This window comes from Coniophora puteana, assembly GCF_000271625.1.
Source record: "Coniophora puteana RWD-64-598 SS2 unplaced genomic scaffold CONPUscaffold_1, whole genome shotgun sequence".
Lineage (NCBI taxonomy): Eukaryota > Fungi > Basidiomycota > Agaricomycetes > Boletales > Coniophoraceae > Coniophora > Coniophora puteana.
Window position 1 is genome coordinate 758663 of NW_006913053.1, and position 20032 is coordinate 778694.

Below are 20032 nucleotides of genomic sequence, written 5' to 3' on the forward strand. Positions count from 1 at the left end.
GTTGGCTGTTACCTGGTCGCGATGGGCCATCGCGACCAATTCCATGCCACGTTGCGTAAGGAAGCCAGATGGGGATCACTTCTTTAGTCAGCCTGGGCGCTTCTCCATGGACGCGATTGGGCCAGAATTTCTTAAAAACGCTGATGAGATGATATTGGTGGCAGTGGCGGGAGACAGGTCGATGCTGATTGGCTGAGAGGGCGACATCCGCTAGACTTGCTCGGGCAAGTGCTCGGGCGTGAGTGGATAGACAATCGAAATTCCCACCATCCATTGTCATATCATCTAACAAAGCCCACACATCGGGCTCCGAAAGTCACACGCTTAGAGCCTAAGTATGCACATTGGTTGAACCTCCCCGACTATTCTTAGATGTATCGCAATCACAGTGCGTTGATCAGTACCTGGTTGGGTACATTAATACGTGCATGACCACTCTATTACACTTGATAGAGTGCGGTGCAGAATTCACCTCTGTGTAAAAGTCAAAGTTATATAAAATATAAACATTAACACTCATGATCAGTCCCTAAATCAGATACATACGGGTTCTTACCCGTCGGTAATACGGCAGGCGTATCAGTGGATAAATATGATACTGTACATCTGATCATCTGAGATACTATCAAACCGACGACAAGTCGCTAAGCTACAGAAGAGGAAACGCTACAGTCGAGTATATCGAGGATGAACGTTATGAACGAGTTCATCAGGGTGGGCCTATCAGGAACTATACGGGCATAATATCTATTTCCCTTCCCATAGTCAAAGATCTAACGTGAGCCCTCAACCTAGCATGCGAGTTTGAGACATCGTGAGGTGGCCTAGCCACAATCGTGCCCTAGAAATCGTTCAGGAACTATCTAGTTTAAAGAGATATTTTGCTTACATTTGATTCTATGCGAATAGCATCACTTTCCGCCAGCATATTCCGAAGATCTTCGCGACTCAGTAAAGTGTCGAGGATCGCCTGCAAGGATATAAGCGGGGAACATCTGGCTCACAAGCAACGCACATTTGTGTACACGCGTCCAAGCGGCATCGCAAACATACCGTACAGTTCCGTACTTGGCCAACGAACGAATGAAACAAGATGCCCCAACGAGAAGATGCCAGCGAGGACACCTGTCTGTATTGCGCCACGGATGAGTTGATTGATGACATGGTTGGTCTTCTTGTATGAAGTACGCGAGCGGAAAAGAATGACGGCAAGAGAAACTGGTACGTGGCATGAGACGGTGCTTGTGCTTGTGCTTGCAGTGAGTGTAGTAAGACTTACTTGCAATTACAAAGTCTGTTACGACTTGAAGAACGAGCCAGAGCGAAATCAATCTATGGACCAGAGATTCGCTTGGAATATTGACGATGGTGCTGAGACCATACTTTCAGCGCAGTAAGACAAACAGACGGATAATATGCTGCTTACAAGTGGGATATCATTGCGGCAGTACCAGATGCAACACCCATTCCAAATGAAGCGACTGCAAGCGCTGCAAGAAGTTCGGACAGTATCCTGTTTCCGCTCAACACCCACACGCTGCCGATGTAAATTCGATTAAATTCATACCTCGACAGTCAATGAAATGATCGGACTTGCCGCCATGACAAAAACAATTCCGTTGGGAGAGCAACGCACGCCGTCATGACTGGGGTGAGTAGGTAGGGCCAAACTCCCACTACATCCTGTCAGCACAGGCGTCGTCTGGCGTAGATTAGGCGTGATCATACCTGCAACAGCCGATGAAATATCGAGCTTAGTGACGCTGAGTTAGGGTTATTGAGATGCGAGGCAGAGTTGAAATGGCTCAAGCTTACACATAAGACCATGCGAGATAGAGCAAGCTAGATTGACATCAGTAAGCTGATGCTCGTTGCGGACGACAGAGGAACGCACATGGCGCTGTGCAGAGCATCCACGATGAAGATGAACAGAACTAAAGCCCTGAAATGACGGAAGGATGTTATGCTCCTGAGGAAATACGACAAACACGATATTGGCTTACTGATGTGTTTCCCATCATTGACCTCTGGGGAGACGGTTTGGATTGGGACGTAGAACTCGAGTAGTCATGAAAGTTGTTTACTTGTCTGCATACATCGGCCAAACTGGCACGAAACAATCCCGAATAGATACGTGTTGACTAGAAGAACGTGAGCATTGACTAAAATGGAGAGGTATGTCAAAGCCCACAGACAACCCCAATGAGGAGGACACCTGAGCGAACCAACTTCGCTACTACTCATCTGCAACGAACGCAAGAATCTAAGACTCACCGATGGTCCTATCAACTCCCCCATGACGCAGTGTCCCGGAAGTGATCGAGGAGGCACCAGGGCTCAGGCTGGTAGTTGGCGCTGCTTATATGCATTGCAGTCAGGGTAACGGCTGGCAACTGTGGTGCACAATTCCTCGCTGACAGTCCGCCAGCTTCGGTGAGATGGGGGACTGGTCATTAGACGAAGAAAAACTCTTTACCATAAGCGCGTCCTGAGAGGTCCTGAGGGAGTGTGCCAGATCTATGGCACGCCTGTCGCGCTCACCCTGACCGAGGCGGCATTTAGAGGCCGATCGATACTGAGCGACTCGGAGGGGTACTGGGGCATGATGTCGTGGCCTCGTGAGTGTCTCACAGTGAGTATGGTAATGTCACACCACCTTTAGTTGAGAGTGCACGGTAGCTCTGGTACAGTGTTAGTGGGTTTCTTCCCGCACCTCTGTCAACTTAGGGCAAACTTAGGGTTTTGTTACTTGAAGGGCCACGACTGAGCCTACCACTTTGGGAACAAGGTCGTTCGCTTACCTCGGCAAGGCGTATGTACACACATGGATGGTCTTGACGGGACTCAGAGCTGGTTCAATATGACGAGTTTGGATCTGTATCAGAGACAACGGTGGGTGAGTTGCTTGCGAGCAGTGGAGGTACAGGGTCGATCGCCACAGTGTAAAGGCAGGGAATTCGGTTAACCCATTGTAAGGTTATATCACCCTACATTTTCACACGAACCTTCCAAAGCACTGACAGTATGCGTTTGGATGGGTGAAAATAAGGCTCTCACAATGCATGATGCCCAGTGAAAACTTGCTGCGAGCAGTTCGGGGCTATTCAGAGCCATTCGGAGAACTGGGGCCGCTCTATGGATGCTTCTTTGATCCTCCGAATGGCTCTGTACTGCTCCGACCTCTGGAAAATTCTCCGAACCCTGAGTGTCAATTTTGGGAGCGATTCGGAGCAGTTCAGAGTGATTCGGAGCGCGCCTATCTGAGTAAGCAAGCTCAGTTTACTAAATCAATTCCCAAATCCAAACCTGACAAGATTTGATCTGTGCATTCCCATAAAGTATGCCAAGCTCGTTTTATGTTTGGAATCTCGACAAACGACAATACATGCTAGGTGTATATCTACAGCAGGAGTAAGAAGAACCGGTAAATACGAACGAGATGTGCACAATTATGTCTGAATCTGTGGACTCTGGAGTATATATCATGAAAATTTCGAGTACTCACAGATATTTGACGTTGATTTGACGTAGAGCAGATTCTTGCAGATAGTTAGTTCGCACGCAAAGTAAAGTCAACCGTGAGTATGACTTCACCTGGGGATCTAACCAGCTGCCCGTGAGCTCGACCGCATTGAGGTGTACAGCTGGAGATGTCGACCATCCGGCGGGATACCAGACGTTGAACAGATGTTGGGCTGAGTGGGAGCGCAAGGGTAGCTCGCCGTGGTTGGGAGGTAAGTGGTAGTGGAAGGAAGAAAGGAAGAAAGGATGTGCGCACACCTGGACGCAACTGCAGGTACGGTACCGGTAGAAATCGGAGATCAAAACAACGATGGCACCAGAAGGGCCCAAATTCTTGCCTTAGACAGAACCGAACAATACCAGGGCACAAATTCGTCGAATCGGGGACATGTGGTAGCTCGAAATGTGAGACAGACTTGCGTAAGTGTTTTCAATAGTACCCAAAAAAGTTGAGTTCCTTACTATTCTCATCGCGCCTTGCTCACGTGAATTGACTTCTCTAATACGCTTAGATTTTCTCGATGGAATGTCATCTCAATGCTTCTCACGTTGGGAGATCATGCTCTGAAATTCTCTGAACCGCTCCGAGTTTACTGATGCAAGACTAATGGCTGACTCCGCTCTGCTCCACTTCTCCGAACTGCTCTGAGTGGCCCCGAACTGCTCGCAGCAAGTTTTCACTGGGCATGATGGCGGAGCTGGGGGGGCGCGCCCGGCTTTTGCCGAACCGCCGCGCGGCCACGACTCGGAACACTGTCCCCACGTCGAGGCTTTGTCGAGGCTTGACCGTCACGCTCGCTCGTCACATCCGCAACAACATTCACCTCAGAAGGAATATAATTTGCTCTAAAGCCTCTGAAATTGCAATGGCTCTCAGCTGTCGCCTCCGCGGAAACTTCCGCTCGTGGCATACTTACGTTTTTCTCCTGGGCGCGATCATCATCAACTTTACTCTGACCTTGTTCAACATCTCTGATGGCTATCGCGAAACCCTGCGCTCTCCTCACTCTGACTCTGGAATCCTATCAGTGACGCAGGAAGAGACAACTCACCCGAACAATGGCCGTTGTGCGACGCTAGGGGTCGCAACGCACATCTACGTCATCTCACTGCCGAGACGCGACGACAGGCGCATCCAAATGGAATGGATACGCAGAACGCAGAACATTACCTGGAGAGTGATGGATGCTATCGACTCGGACGACCCCGTGGTCGTGAACATTCTGTGTAGACAGGCGGAGAGTGTCGGAGCTCTGCGACGCTCGAAGTGGAAATGCACCATTGGCTTTCGGGGAAGAACGCTAGCTTGAATAGGGTAGCAATGTCGACATCTTCGGACCATAGCTCGTCCAAAGCCGGCCCTTTGAAGGTAGTGCACGTACGTGCGAGTGAAGCAAGTGTCTTTTCGCGAGAAGAACCCGATCCAAGTTTCTCGCAGATGAGTACTAGGATGTCTGCGGCGTCGATGGCAGGATGCATGGTGGTTGAGAAGGAAATGTTGGAGAGCCGATGGTCGAGCGGCGGTCAAGGCTTCAGAATGTAGGAGGCTATGTTTGTGCCTCTGGCGCTGATCCTTTTGAACTTAGCCGCCTCGTGTTGCCAGTGGTCTTCTAGTTCTATACGAACTCAGTCAGTGTGATCAGACTCACTACTCCTACTAAATTTTGACGCCTTTCAGTTTACTATTTCTGATTTTGTATCGATGGTTACATCACTGTCATACAACGGGTTCGAAGCTCGTGTACGTGCTCTATCGTGACACCGTGATACATGTGGTTTTCATGACAGGTACGTCATTCTTCAACTTGGTCCACAAAGCACACGCTAAAAGGTAATTATACGAAGTGTTCTCCGTGGCGAGTATTATTAACACAGCAACTGGGTCCGTGAGTGGTCTTACCTTGGGATGTCAACTGCTCGCTCACCTTTGAATAGCAACACTAGTTTACAGCGAATACACTGATAGCTACTCGTCCGTCTGCATCAATAAGCACTTTCCTCGCCTTACAGTAACTGCCCTTTTTCAGCTTACAGGAGACAAATCACAGCGTTTTTGTTCGGCGTGAATATTCTTCCAACTAAGGCAGACGAATGACGCGAAGCAGATCCCAGTGCTTCCTCACACACTCTCGATATTTCAGGCGCGAAGACCGGATGCTGATACCTAGATGCCCCTGATCTCAGCTGGTGCCGAAGACTAGTGATACGTTGCACAGAGGGGGAGACAAGGGCTAGTACAGGGGTACACAGGGCGAGGCTTGGTAGTCTAGAGCTTATGCGATCACTAGCCTGCGGCTATGGTATGAGCCACTGAATGATCTGCTGCGCACACGCTACGTCGAGGGGCTAATAATGTACTGTATCTGCTCATGACGCAGTCGAGTCGAAGCAATGCTTGACCGCAGCTTATTTAGCTTTGAGGAGCATGCTAAGCTAGCATTCGTCCTAGATAGTGGAGCTCATAATTAGCTGTTCCCGGGGCCTCTAGCCAGTTTCGAGAGTGCCACAGTCCCTGCAAGTCAATAGTGGATTATAGGGTCCAAATGGTTGGGATTGCGGTGAACTACGTATGCCTATTCATGGCTGAATGGGAAGATAGTTTGGTGGAGCCAGGCACTGGAGTAAGACTTCTCCAGTCCCAAGGAGGGGTCAAGAACATCATTCTCGATTTTCAAACGTTCGTCAAGGGGTCTAGCTGTAAATTCTACGAGAAGTTTGAGGTTGATGAAGTCGACGTTGGCCAGGCTAACATCTTCGCGATCATGTCGACGAGCCTATCACTCCAAACGTCATCAATGAGTACTGCACTGGGTGTGGCCATGCAGCAAACTCGGGGCCGGATGCTTCCGAGAAGCAAGTCGAAGCTGCGGAAATGAGTACTTTCGCGCTCCACACCACGAGAAATGTTGAAATCTGAAACCAGAGCACCTTGCCTTGGAAGTCTCAAAACGTACAAAGTTTCGGCCGCGGTGAGAACATGGTGAGACGTGCTGCCAGCGAATGAGCCCAATGACGAATACGTACGAGGGTTTCCGAACTCCGACGCGCCAAGACTATGTGGTGCCGATGGATGATTCCGTCGATCTGCACTGCAACAGCGTGGTCTCACCTTCACCCTCCTCAACGTCCTCATCGCTTTCCTTTCATCTTTTCCTACTTTTTATACTATAGATTTCCTCATTACGTTGATCCTTGGCGTATACCTCTCCACATTCGGACATTGCGACGACAGATTCTGCCATCTCCTGGTCCACGATAACCCAGGAGATTCCCTACGACATACTTCGCACACCCGGTTTGTCAGTTGGTTCAGGCAATTGGGCACCATCTTCAGCCATTAATATCTCTTCCCTCACCTATTCGGACGACTGAACTTATCGCCCTCTCCACACTGAACCGCGGCCTCCTCCTTAGCCCCCTTCTGAGCCCCAACACCCTTTCTCACCGGCCTCCACAGCCCTTGGCTCGAACGGTATACAAGAGCGCCCCTCTTTAAACCCATCATGGTTCCCCCTCCTCACTTGAAGCGTGAAATACCAGAGATCGACGGGTCACCCGCTGGTGAGCTCCCTTCTACCCCCACTCCGAAGCACAGCTTCTGACGTACCCACCCTCCGTCCGTCCCCTACCTCTCGCAGGATTCATCGCACTCGTCGTCGTACTCAGCGTTATCATACTAGCTTCCTGCATTGCCGTCTTCTTCCTCCTCCGCGACCACGAACCATCAGACGCCCAGCGCGCCGCACGCCGCTCCCGCTACATGCGCGAAATCGAACGAGAAGCCTCCACCGCCGACGGCGGCCCCGGCTCCACGGCACCTCCGTCGCTCACCGAGCGCATGAAGCGCATCTGGCGCACCAAGGGGTACGCGAGCGCCTCCCGGCGCGGTTCCGGTGGCTGGGTGCAGGCCACTGGCGACGAGTGGGAAACGAGCAGTGCAAACGGGGACGACCACGACACGGGCATGCGGGTCGTCGGCGGGACGAAGCTCAAGGTAGATATCCCGCGGGCGTACGCAGACCCCTATGCGCGGAGCGACTACCCAGCGAGCTCGGAGAACGGCCACAGCCAAAGCCAAGCCCACGGCGCGGGCGGCCCGCCCGTGCGCATCGTCGACAGTCCAGTGACCAGCGAGGCCTTTGACCCGTTCCGCATCCCGTCGGAGTATCTCGACCCGTTCCACGACGCGCAGACGAAGCAGCCCCCGCCGTCGGTGAGCCACGGCCACTACGACGTGGAGGACCCGATGGCGGAGCGGCGGATATCGATTAGGACGGTTACCGCGGAGCGCGCGCTCTCGCCGATACGGACAAGGGGCGACGATATAGAGGCGATGAGCCCCGTCGAGGTGCGGAACCCCAAGCATTTTTCGACGCAGAGCGGGGCTTCTGTGCGCACGTTCGAGGGCGGCACGAAGTTCCTGGAGGGGCTATGACATGCTGCATGAGTCGGTCGGCCGCGACGACGTCAAAGCTGGATGACTTGGTATTGTCTCTGTGCGGAATGATATGGTCGCGGGCATGAGCGCACGAGGAGTGGGACGGGTAATTCGCCATGGGTTTGGCGGCTTCAACACCAAGGGAATCACAACACGACTACGGAAAGATACGAACGACGACACGTAACGACAAAAGTCTCTATTCTCCATCGCATCTTCACCTCCACCTTTTTCTCCACTTTGTCTAGTAGCTCCCCTTTCTATTTTTCCTTTCCCTCCCTCTGATCGTCTCTCCGCTGGTTCTTTGAAACGACGTACAAAACCTGTACAGTTTGCGCACCGCTACCTATGTAGCTAGCCCTTGTTGGATCCTGGTTCGGTTTGTTATTGGACGTTGTTATGCGCATGGACAGACAACGTGTAGCCAGGCGATGTGTACTAGTAGAACATGTGTATATTTTATTCGTAGTTATCTCAATCAGTCGCATACTCTGTCCTGTGATCGACGATGGCCCTCAGCTTCAGATTCAGACTACTCGACAACATCCCGAAGGCTCCGTCGGGACGGCCCGCGGTGGTCCGGCCGCTTGAGCTGGTGTCTTCCGTCCGTGGGAAACGCGAGCACCATGATTTCGCGACAACGCGTTGGGGACGCGCCGTTCAAAACCTTTTTCTTACCCCGGTTTCGTTGTTGTTCGAAACGGCTCACCTGGGGTCATGATCCTCTTGTAGAACCTCTCTTGGTTTGGAGCTCTCCGCGCTAATGTCCATGTATATGCTTAGCGTTTGATGTTCAATCAGAGCGAGGGTTCGGTCTACTGCACAGAACGATCAATATCGGCCAATAAATGTACCGTCGACAATGGCACAATGACGTAGGAGACCTAGGGAGGTAACGGAGTCAGAATCAACCTCGCTTTGCGCGTATGTAGGTGTTCGTGGATATCCCGGACAATCTTACATTGCATCACTAGGGGCAGGATGGTGGCGTTGCTACCATGTATGCATACCTTTGATGCTCTGCTCTTGTCTCTTTTGCTCGTCATCTTCAAGAGGACTCCGAGTCACCGACTTGCGGACCGCATCGGGACCCTGCCAACGTCGATCGCCGAGGCAAACGTCTAACGACGATTGTAATTCCGTCTGCTCGCTCTTTTATTGGCGCATGCTCCACGTCGGTCCGTAGGCAACGATTCAGACCGGCCCAGTCTAATTTACAACAAAAGAGTGTCAAGAAAGAAAAGTATCTCGATGCTGCCATCCCAACCGCGCATATAAGGCCTCTCGTCCCGATTATTGACTTTCGTCTATCACCCTCATTGGAACCCTTACTCTATTCGACCAGCGTCCGCATTCTGCAACTTTCTACCAACTCCTACTTCACCCACCAGTGCGCCCAGCGTACGCTATGGTCCACAGTGGCGGGAAGCCGATGTTGGCGCGCATCGCCGTTCTCTACGTCGAGGAGCAGCTCCTTGGCTTTCAGAAGCGCTTCTGCGACGGCGGCTATGTGCTGTACCAATGGCTGGAGCGCACCGCGCCGGACGGCTACTTCGACTTGATGGACCTCGATCCGTTCAGGATTGTGGATGGGGAGTACCCCGAGGAGGTGGATGAGTATACGGCGATCATCGTTAGCGGACCGGGTACGTTGTTCTCCTGCTCGAATATGGTGATTATGCATGCGTAGTGGCTGAACTCTGATTGGGGCTCCGTGTACCATCTTAATTTTCTGTTTGCGTTTGGTTTTTGGCCGATTATAGCGCACGGCGACTTTGTGAAGGCAGAGTGGATTCCCAAGCTTGTCCAGTTTGTCCGAGATGTCGCGGAGGACCACCCAGGTGTCAAGCTCATCGGTGCGTGTTATGTTTGAGAACAGTGAGGAGTCCTGTGCGATCGGCAGCTGACTCTGGTGATGTCTCTGTAGGACTCGGCCTTGGACACAACATCTTCGCTGCTGCCTTCGGCCAGAACGCCGAACCTCGCGGCTGGGAGCTGGGCCCGTACAGCGTCACGCTCACAGAAGTCGGCCGGTCCGTCTTCGGCCGTGACTCCATGGTAAGCCCTCTCATCCACTCTTACCCCCCACCTACGCCCCAAATCCATATTCACTCCCACCCGCTCACTTGCCCGCAGGTCCTCCAGATGATTCACCAAGACCACGCGTTCCTCCCAGACCTGACCGAGCGCCTGCGCGCCATCGGCGGGCACCCCTCTACGAAATCCGCCCCATTCCACACGTGGGGGTACACCGCCAACGCGCCCGTGCAGGGCCTCTTCCGCTTCTCGGAGAACTACAACCCGGGCTCGTTCTGCTCCCCGGACGAGCTATACGCCAACCTGCGTGTGGTGACGTGTCTCGCGCGCCCGGGGCACTCGGGCGAGATGATGACGCAGATGATCGGGGAGCTCGCCGGGTGCAACGCGGTCCCGGGCGAGGCCCTGGACGAGGCGGGCGAGCGATGGGAGCGGGGTAAGGATCATGACGATGATCTGGATTGTGTGCATAGCGTGTGGTTTGGAGAGACGATTTGGGCTGTGATGCTTACTGATCGTCTTGTGCGCAAGGTGCGCGTTGATTGGGAGCCGGGCCAGCAACGAGTGTACGTCATTTAGAAAGCAATGTAGATGTACCTCCGGATTCTATGTAGTAGCAGGCGTGCCTTGATTGCTGAAGCCCTTATAATATCAGCATAGGCACCTTAAGCTTTTGGTTTATGTGCGGGACGTCAAAATGGTTTGCTTGCTTCTCAAAAGCCTACGTTACATTTACACGACGATGTTCTCGGTGGAGCTATAGTCCAACTCCGACTCTGAGTCAAACGAGTCGCTCTTAGGCTCCGCGACTCTGAACGTAGGTATTGAGCGAGGAAGAAGTTGCTCGAACTCTACGTCATTCGTTTCACGCAGGTGGAAGAACAGCCGAGCGGCAAGGACACTGTGTACCGTGACCTGCAAGCTATCCAGGTACTCGTTGTAGTATTGCTAAAGAAAAGGTTGTAAAGATGCACATGAAGCTACGGGGCGACCACGTACCGGTGATGCTCCCGTGTTAACGATGTTGCCCAGGGAGAAAACTTACATTGAGGTACCAAGTTAAGAATCGGGACTTCAGCGAGAGACGGATTACTTACTAATCATGATCGACACGTAAATTACAGCATCACGGTACACGGCATTGACGATCTTCGAGCACGTGTACAATGAACGGTAATGCCGAATCCAGCGGTAGATCACGAGAGACAGAAGGACTACGAAGCGTCAACGGTGGCTCAAATGAGGGAAGAGAACTTACTGAGCTCGTATAAGACCAAGAAACCGTACTGGATGGCACTTCCCGCGCCGGTGGTAAAATTGCAAGCGTTGGGCCCTGTCAAGGACAGCATTGTCAGATCAAGGCAATGAGCGATGAGACCTCATCGGATAGAGTGCGTACATGGATTTACTGTCTTGGGGAGTATGGCATTTACGTGGGATGTGATGAGCATGGCTGCGACGATAAAGACCTGGAGGGAGGCATTCAGAAGGATATAATTTATTGGACGCAAAGAGACCCACAACGGCAGTGATGCCCAGAATAATGAGAAGGACCTTTTTACACCCCCAGAAAGCCCATGTTCGCATCACCAGGAGGCCTAAAGGATATGCTTAGTAATGAGCGATGTCGCAGCAACCACACCGACGAACCCTCGGCTGCAACTATGGTACCGATGTGTAACACTAAACGGAAGTTAGCAACCTAGTCATTGAGAAAGTACATTATTGAGTGACTTACAGTTTGATGCAGTTCCATTGTGTATGCACTGTGTAGGGTGGGTGAGACGTCGTCGACGGATCTAGAGTATGCTCTGGAGACTCACAGGTTTGAGTGAAACGGCCTGCAACGCCGCTGGTATCGTAGTGATATCTTGAGAATTACAGCACCAGGGTTATCAAGACCGACACTGCTTACCGTAGACCGTGAGGGCTATCCCCGGGAAAGGTAAATACCGCGTGAGCGTGAAGGTGACCCGGCCAAAGTCCCACTTGCGTCCCCATACAAGCTTCGTCTAAGTGACGATGAGTACCGCCATATTAATGCAGTCTTGATAAAACGTACCTCCTTGTCAATAGTGATACAGTAATCGAAGACCTTTGAGCCGAGTTAGAAACATCGACATGACGTGAACTTAAGCGCGATGGACACACCAAGACAGCCAATCCCGCCACTTCGTTTGGACAGCCAAGTTTGTCAATGACAACCACAGGGACGCGAGTACAACTTACTTTGCGCATACTAAAGCTAAATTAGGACCTGCGTTCGCACGATTGTCTAGTATCCAAGAGAACTCACCGCATCGGATTGCTTCCCGGCAGCAATGTTGGTGAGGTCGTCCACAGAGAAAGCCATATCGCCAGCCCAGCCGGAAATTCGTCAGCCTACAACAGAAATGAAAGAAAGGAGAGCGGAAAACGACGAGCGCAGCTCGACGATGTAGGTGACGGTCGCGGTCAACACGGTGGAGGAGAGGCTGTTCCGACTGGTTGAGATACTTAAGGCTGTTTTCCCATGATTAGGCGCTTGAGGCTGTCCATAGACAGGGGGATTCTTGATGCCAGTGATACCGAGGCGATGAATTCCGAGCTTCTGGCCAATGGATGTGGGAAACACCTCGAAATATCTGCAGCGATTGGCTTTGCCTTGAGGCACGTGTACCTTTGAACTGTGTCATTGCTACGGACACGAATGTGCCGATTGTTCAAGGGCGTCGGCAATAGTAGAGCATAAAAGTCTAACTTCGGATGGGGCATATTTATCGCGCGAAGAGGTGGTTGGCTCGACGACCGGGTCAATCTGAAGATAAACGCGTATTTGCGATGCATCAGCTACACGTTTCAGTGGTAGAAGAGTTCCGGTGATAGATGGATGTACCGGCGCTGGCGCTGGGTACCCAACGCGGATCCGATGATGCACGATGTAGTCGGTGGAGGGTACAAAAGATACTCGGGGCTTAAAACGCCTTTAGATCGATATCATTGGTGTTTCTAAAGACACTGGAGGCCTATCCCTATCATATCCGATGGTTACTAGAGGTTGGTGAGTTAGGTGCTTTCCGCAAAGTGTAGATGGATACGGCGAGAAGGGACAACCTAAGAGTATGAGATGACGCAGATCCAGACCAGAGATACAAAAGAAAGTCAGAGTATCTGACTTTTAAAGTTGTTAACCTTGAGTTTGCTAGATCGTCGACCTGGACCGGTAGTGGTATAGGAGAACATATGTCTCGGGTCTCGGAGAGTCTCGGCCTCCGGTTTCAAAATTCACACGAGTGGCTCGGAGGCTTTACGTGAGCCCTCCCTCTTCTCCTCACAAACGCGCTTTTATCTGCTTCCCTCCCTACTGTAGTTCCCTCCTTCACTCGCTCATCTCGTATCTCTATGTTTCTTGACAGTGAACATCATAATTCAGAGGAAAACGTACAAATGTGGCTCATGTAGAGACAACTGTGAAACAGCGTGGAACACGCTTGTCAAGCTGTGTCAAACCCACACCCTTGGTAAGTGAGGCTTACGCACGATGACGTAACTTTATGATAGGGCCCAAGGCTTATGCTGTCCAGTCCGGAGGTCGGAATCGATGTAGAATTCGCCTGTTCAACTGACAAGGAGTGGAGGAGGGGCGTTGTATCTGACTCCTGCTTTCGTCGTACGTGCATCATCAATAAGCTTCTGTCGTTGCCTTCCAACTACTCCAAACCACCTCCTGGATCATCTCGACGTCTCGCACTCAGATAAACTGGTCCCTTTCTTCCAACCGCACTCCGATGTCTTGAACGAGCTGTCAATTCTGGCGTCACCCCTTTACCGGCTGCGATACGTAACCTCGACAACTAGTCCACACACCATCATCATACACAAAACCATGTCCACCGAGCACCCTGCCCTCGTCGACGCGCTCAGCGCCGACCTCACCAGCAAGCTACAAACTCGGATGCTCGATGTACTCCACCAGATCATCCGAGCAAACGCGCCGTCTCAGTTCGGTCGGACCTCTGACGTCCTTGACGACTTCCGCGGCGCCGTAACCTCCTCCAAATATACCAACCGCGAAGCATGTACCGAAGCGTTCAAATATAGAGTCCCGTTGACAGAGTACGATTCCTACGAGCCTTACATCCGAAGGTTCTTCCAGAAGCCATGCACGGCCTCTGACGTCACAGACCTGCTTGCCCCTGGTCTACCGCAGTACCTCGGCATCTCCAGCTCGACATCGGGGAAGGAATGCAAATTTATTCCACGATACAAGCAGGGAATTGAAGGGCTTTCGGATCTCCTTGCGAACCCCTCCTCATTCTTTCCTTCCGAGGGCAGGAAGACTTGTCTGCCGATGTACTGCGGCGTAAACGAGATCTTAGAGATCAAGAGCGACGAAGGCGAATATGTTAATGCGAGGATACCATGTTCCTCGATCTCTGCTTTCGTGACAAGGAAGCGGTTGAACTTGTCGGAATTTGAGAAAGACTCGGAGCGGTTATCGGCGCCAGGTAAGCTCGTCATTTTTATGCCCCTATTCGATAATGTGCTCCTCGCGTTCGCGATTACTGACAGCACATCTAGTTCCCGGTCAAAGTGGCCCGTTCGGGTTACAGCTCATACATAACTACCATTCGATGCACCTATCACACGCTGTGTTCGCGCTAGCGGACCGTTCGCTCGACACATTGAGCATGATGTTTTCGACGACGTTCGTCGACTTCATCCGATCCATCGAGAAGGAGTGGGATACCCTCATAGACGCCATTGCGAGCGGCCAGCTCCCTTGCTTTCCCAATACCGAGCATATATACCACGCCATCGCAGTGAGCAAACACCTTCTGAAGGGCGACTGTAAGTCCTGCTGCTGACATTTGATCCGTTCGTAGCCCATCTTCCGAGGAGATGCCGATCGCGCAGGCGAGCTACGCAAGATTGGTCCTCCATCGCAGACGGCGAGCGGGTGGGCGAAGCTCGTCTGGCCCAACCTGGACCTTTTATGTTCAGTGTGTACAGGAGGCTTTGGGCGGGTTCTTCCTCAGGTATGCAATGCGCATATCATATGAGGAAAGTATCACTGATTTAGAGTGAAGGTCAGAGGATACCTCGGTTCGGACGTCGCCATCCGGAACCCGACATATACCTCGACGGAATGCACGATGGGGATAGCATATGATAGTGACCCGTTACGTCACTACAAGATTCTCACAGATAACTACATCGAGTTTCTTGAGATTATGGAAGACGGGGAAGACGGAGAACTTCGAGCACTGGTGAGTTTCTTCGATTCTGATGTACCCGTGAATAGGGCTCAGTGTGACCTGTGGTGTTAGTGGGAGACACAGAGTGGTCAATTGTACGAACCGTTTCTGACGACCCGAGATGGTCTCTGGAGGTACCGCACACAGGATGCCGTAGAGGTCAAAGGCTTCTCGTCGGCGGATGGGGCGCCCGTCATTGAGTATCAGAAGCGACGAAAGTATGTTATGTTCTCCTGTGTCTGCGCAACCCTTGATAAAACAAACTCTACCCTCAAACAGCCAATCGCTACGCCTCTCGCACACCCTGATCACAGAAGCAGATGTCATGGCTTCAGTCGCTAGCATCGAGAAATTCGACCAAGCCGAGTTCACAACGTGGCTCGACGACCGGATCATCCCGCCTACCATTGGCTTCTTCGTTGAACTCAACATCGACAATGTTAATGGTGCGCAATTGCCAACCTCAACCGACCTTTCGACAGCACCGCTGATGTTTGCCAACGCAGCCAAATGGCTATCGTCTACTCGAGATTCAATCATGCGCGGCCTCAGCTCACACAACGCGAGCTTTGCGGATGGCACCAGTGAATATAGGTCGAGCTGGCCGACCGTGCGGATCGTCGCACCGGGCACGTTCACCGGGTTCAGGCTCTGGAAAGGGCGCGTGAACGGCGCGGGGTGCTCGCAGGTGAAGGTACCAACAATCATGACGGACGAGAAGGCGCAGGCGTTCGTGCTGGAGAGGGTTGTGATGGAGCTAGAGTGACGATAGCCCACGGCTGAATATAATGTACCATAGTTCTGCACAATCAATTATCAACATGCACTGACTGTACCACTTGCAGCTTGTGAATCTCCAGTGCTCTATCTACCGCAGTCTCAACTGAATGTGGAGTTGTCAACGAATCCCACGCGATCCCACGCGAGACACGAAGCATGACCATGAGTGGTGCCGTGACCTGCACTTGGCCGAGGACTGAGTATGCCATGTGCTGGACTGGGTTGTCGAGCAGGTACGGAACAAGGAATATGACGGTAAAGAGGGTTAGGGGAAGGTACGACTCAATGACGATGGCGCCCATGGATGTATAGTGTTTCTTGTCAGGCAATCCTAACAAAATGGGGGTGATACAATTGCATGAGTGATGAAGCCGAAGGAACAAGAAAGGGAAGGGAGCATACCCCAGTTGGCCTTGAAACGGCGTCTATAGAGAAGGAGACGACCTGCTATGAGGGCTGTGACGAATATGTTAAGGCATAGCGAGCACAAAATTGTTGCAGTGATGAGACGATCGTTGAGACTGTCGCTACCCCACACCGGGTGGTTGCTGAAGAGAATAAACGGGAACAAAGGAATGACTGTACTTGATCATTATAATCTTGGTATCCAAAAGGTATGCAGGTACATACTCAGCACAGCAATGTAGAACACCGCAGGCACAGCGATAAGGTAGTAACAAAGTTGCGATGTCGACCAGACAACTTTGAACCGCCAGATCTAGGAATTGTCACATCAATCTGCGCAAGGAAACCTAACATGTCCAAAAAGTGTACCATCATCCCGTCTGAAAGCGTGAGTATCATCCAGTATGCAGTGTTCCCAACTATTACAGGCCCTCCAGTAGGTGCACCATGAAGTGAGCCAGATCCGTCAAACACGAACTTGTTGACCCAGAGCCCCGATATGGCCCCAATAAGCACTGTACCACCTACGGTGACCTGTCCATAGCATACTGACGTACACCAGAAGAAACCCTAGATACCCCCGAGAGCGGCAACGACGCGTCTGAACGAGGGAATGAGCGCACATCACGGCTGTGGTGGTCATGAATCCGTAGAATGTCCCGCCCACGGTCATTGAGCCGACTAATTGGAGGGTATCTGCGAGGTCCTTGTTCGGATCTTGCGGGGCACTCGAGTTGCATGCCATGCCCCTAAAATGACTGTTCGCTGGACGGAGGGAGGTTGCGAAGAGACGAGAAGAAGCAAGAGAAGACACTGGCATGGTTTGGACATGGTCGACGCTCGGTCACGCTGTGGGGTAAGCACTAAGCCTAGTGAACATAGATATTTGAACATAATTCAGTCCTCAGTCCGTGCGAGACTTCCACGTTTGGAACACTTTTGGAACGTTTAGTACGTACTATGTAACTCTATAAGTCTCTGGAGGCCCGGTGGATTGCGGACTATTTGTACACGCTGTCAGTACACGTGGCTGTTTTTGGCTCTGTATCGGGCAGTGTCTTGATGTTTGAATGTAGGGGTCACTGAGCATCCATAAAGTCCGTCCTAGTCCGTCTCAGGCGCCTATTGTAGGCGCTGGCGTCAATAGCAACCCGAGTCCCGACAAGGGCATTCTTCACCCATCCCGTTTGCGTTTTGTTCACCTTTGTTCATCCTTCTACATGATTAATTCATTTTCTTCTCTAGACAAAAAACAAGGCACACCATTGCTCCGCTCCGGCGGGGTGATTGCACTGTTTCAATGACACTCATTATTGAGTAGCGAATAAAACTATTCGCTTGACACCTTAATCTCATAGTGAATATAGTACGTAAAGGTTTTTATATATTTACATTGAATAGAGACTGTATACCATCTTAATATGCGCAATTCAAACAGTTATTTTGAACAACTCCGAACTACTCCCTGATTAGTTACTCTATCCATGGAAACACTAGAATGTGAAATATTATTTCGACTTCACACGGGAGAAGAGCTTCCTGAAACATGAGAGATATACTAAGGAATACTGGAGTGCGATCAGACCGTAATTGATAATTCGTCGAATAAGCGATAAAATACAGGTGGGCAGAGGGCGACAAGCAAACATAGTATAAACCGGGCAATCAGAAACGCATGAGTAGAGACGAATATTTAGATATTGGCAGTGAGAAATAAATTTAAGGATGAATGGAATGGAAATGGAGGCCGACAAGTTCTGTTCATTGGTCTAAGTCGGTCACGAACACACGAACATGAACGGCGAGCTCGAATGAAAAAGACTTTTCAATTTTAGTACTCGGGGCTGTAGGGTGTTTTGGAATAAACACTCCAACAGAGAACTAGCTATAATGCGAAGAGGTGAAGTTTCCAACATTATTATATCTACGCAACTATATCAACATAATGCGCTCATTGTCGCAACGATCGGGAGCGATCATATTCATTCAATTCGCTTTCCACCCTCTCCAAATATGTGCATTCTGTACTCCCTTGATCTGTAGCGCAAATTGGGCTAAGCGACAGGGTTTCTGCAATCTTAGTAAGTCAGGGAGGGACAAGCCCACAAAAATAAGCTCAATGAAGTGTTCAGTCAAGACCTCCAGCAGTGGTAACTTAAATAAACATCAGGGATAGCTGTTTGATTTAAGGGTTGTTACGCGGTGGAGCTGCACTCCGAGTAAGCACTGGCGTCTGACTCTGACCTGTTATTATGAGAGGTGTTATGAGGAGCAAGGAACATACTGTACTTTTTCGACCTTAGGTTCGGTCCCCTGTCCACCCCCCCTCACGAACCGAACTTAAGGGGGGTGGACAGTCCCCCAAAAAGTCAGGCTTCGAACTTAGATGGGGGGACACACTGTAAAATGTTGAAAAAATCCCTTAAAATATGCCAATAAAACCAAATAATGCTAAAACTCGAAAATCTTATAAGCAGCTGCTATATCTTCTGTAAGACTTGGAGCAGGTGATGTTCAAAACATACAATGCAGATATGTGGGGTGAGACACTGGTGGCAACAACAGGGACATGTCAAACTCAAGGCCAAACTCTTATGTTGAGCACAGAACTCACAGGTACAGACCTAAATGTAAGTGGGAGCGAGGAGAGATTATCATATGTAGTCAGGATGATGTATGCGCGTACTTGAGCACCACGAGATGAATATCGACAGCGGGATTAACATTAATAACGGGCAGTCTCAGTGAGCCAGTATGTGGAGCTCTGGAGCGGCCATGAGTCCATCGTCTTTGTGGATTGGTGTTGGGGCCGCTGCTGAGATTAATGCTGATGTTGAGTGTTCCATAAGCCCTCAGAGGTGCTTTTATCGCCTTGGTAGCTTGTCGAGGACTCTGGTCCAAGGTCTGAAGTATGTATATGAGCCCCAGTGGAAACGTGCTGTGCTCAGATGGGTGGGAATCCGGGCGGATTGGTGAATCGAAGCATATCTCGTGGTGCTTCTTTGATGCACCGATACACACCAATGCGAACCGATGGCTGGACTGTTCACCGATTTTTTGGTGTCAATTCATGACGCCCATTGGCTCGGATCCGGGCACATCGGTTCGTATCGGTGCACGCATTCACGAGTACGTGAACTCAATTTAAATACCTAATTGATATAATAGAATACGACTCAATCCGGTTTATTCCATCCATAGCGAAAATTCCAAAGCAGCTTGATTTATATTAAAGGCTACGAAATATACATGCTGGCTATCTTTACAAATAATGAGCAGTGACATTAGCCGGATATGCCCGACCGCGAGCCCGTCGATGGAATGAATCATGATATGTGATGGCAGAGGTAGCGAGTACGTACGACATAGAGGACAAGCTTTGTGCAGTCGCTGAGCAAAGGCAAGGTAAACCAGATTGCGGGAATCGACTCACCTGAATGTTCAATCACTTCCTACTCGTGAACTCGACAATCAGAAGTAATTTCGAGTGATGCAAGTTAGAGAGGTTGACCGGAGTGGCGAATGTGGAAGAGTCATGTTGTGGCAACCAGGAGAATGTCGTAGTAGACGTACCCAAGTGCGTACGGGCGGTGTTCGGGGTGGTGAAGAGGAG

At 50.9% G+C, this 20032-nt stretch overlaps 6 protein-coding genes across 6 annotated transcripts; 3 read left to right on the forward strand and 3 right to left on the reverse strand.

Annotated features, from left to right (window-relative positions):
• Positions 1-824: 824 nt before the first annotated feature.
• CONPUDRAFT_68736 (uncharacterized protein) lies at positions 825-2298 on the reverse strand (the record flags this gene model as incomplete). The annotated part of the gene is made up of 9 exons (XM_007764465.1): positions 825-863; positions 890-970; positions 1016-1218; positions 1280-1382; positions 1427-1537; positions 1568-1728; positions 1816-1900; positions 2004-2141; positions 2275-2298. 9 exons carry the CDS (start codon positions 2296-2298, stop codon positions 825-827), a joined length of 945 nt encoding a protein of 314 aa, XP_007762655.1.
• A 4341-nt stretch (positions 2299-6639) lies between these two features.
• On the forward strand, positions 6640-8454 carry CONPUDRAFT_78618 (uncharacterized protein). Its single transcript, XM_007764550.1, has 2 exons — positions 6640-7083; positions 7161-8454. The coding sequence occupies exons 1-2, from the start codon at positions 7026-7028 to the stop codon at positions 7955-7957; spliced, it is 855 nt and encodes a 284-aa protein (XP_007762740.1). The 5' UTR covers positions 6640-7025; the 3' UTR covers positions 7958-8454.
• Positions 8455-9295: 841 nt separating this feature from the next.
• Positions 9296-10576, forward strand: CONPUDRAFT_160973 (uncharacterized protein; the record flags this gene model as incomplete). The annotated part of the gene is made up of 4 exons (XM_007764865.1): positions 9296-9606; positions 9724-9816; positions 9888-10018; positions 10097-10576. Exons 1-4 carry the CDS (start codon positions 9369-9371, stop codon positions 10574-10576), a joined length of 942 nt encoding a protein of 313 aa, XP_007763055.1. The 5' UTR covers positions 9296-9368.
• A 153-nt stretch (positions 10577-10729) lies between these two features.
• Positions 10730-12350, reverse strand: CONPUDRAFT_86214 (uncharacterized protein; the record flags this gene model as incomplete). Its single annotated transcript, XM_007764866.1, has 12 exons — positions 10730-10945; positions 10997-11037; positions 11095-11211; positions 11256-11330; positions 11397-11466; positions 11519-11595; positions 11648-11680; positions 11736-11763; positions 11821-11849; positions 11913-12009; positions 12060-12092; positions 12294-12350. 12 exons carry the CDS (start codon positions 12348-12350, stop codon positions 10730-10732), a joined length of 873 nt encoding a protein of 290 aa, XP_007763056.1.
• A 2260-nt stretch (positions 12351-14610) lies between these two features.
• CONPUDRAFT_45881 (uncharacterized protein) lies at positions 14611-16000 on the forward strand (the record flags this gene model as incomplete). The annotated part of the gene is made up of 6 exons (XM_007764360.1): positions 14611-14799; positions 14863-15015; positions 15067-15246; positions 15307-15452; positions 15514-15726; positions 15802-16000. The coding sequence occupies 6 exons, from the start codon at positions 14611-14613 to the stop codon at positions 15998-16000; spliced, it is 1080 nt and encodes a 359-aa protein (XP_007762550.1).
• Positions 16001-16229: 229 nt separating this feature from the next.
• Positions 16230-16513, reverse strand: CONPUDRAFT_20296 (uncharacterized protein; the record flags this gene model as incomplete). Its single annotated transcript, XM_007764170.1, has 2 exons — positions 16230-16345; positions 16417-16513. Coding segments are annotated over 2 exons (213 nt in total), but the record flags the coding sequence as incomplete, so codon positions are not given.
• Positions 16514-20032: the final 3519 nt, after the last annotated feature.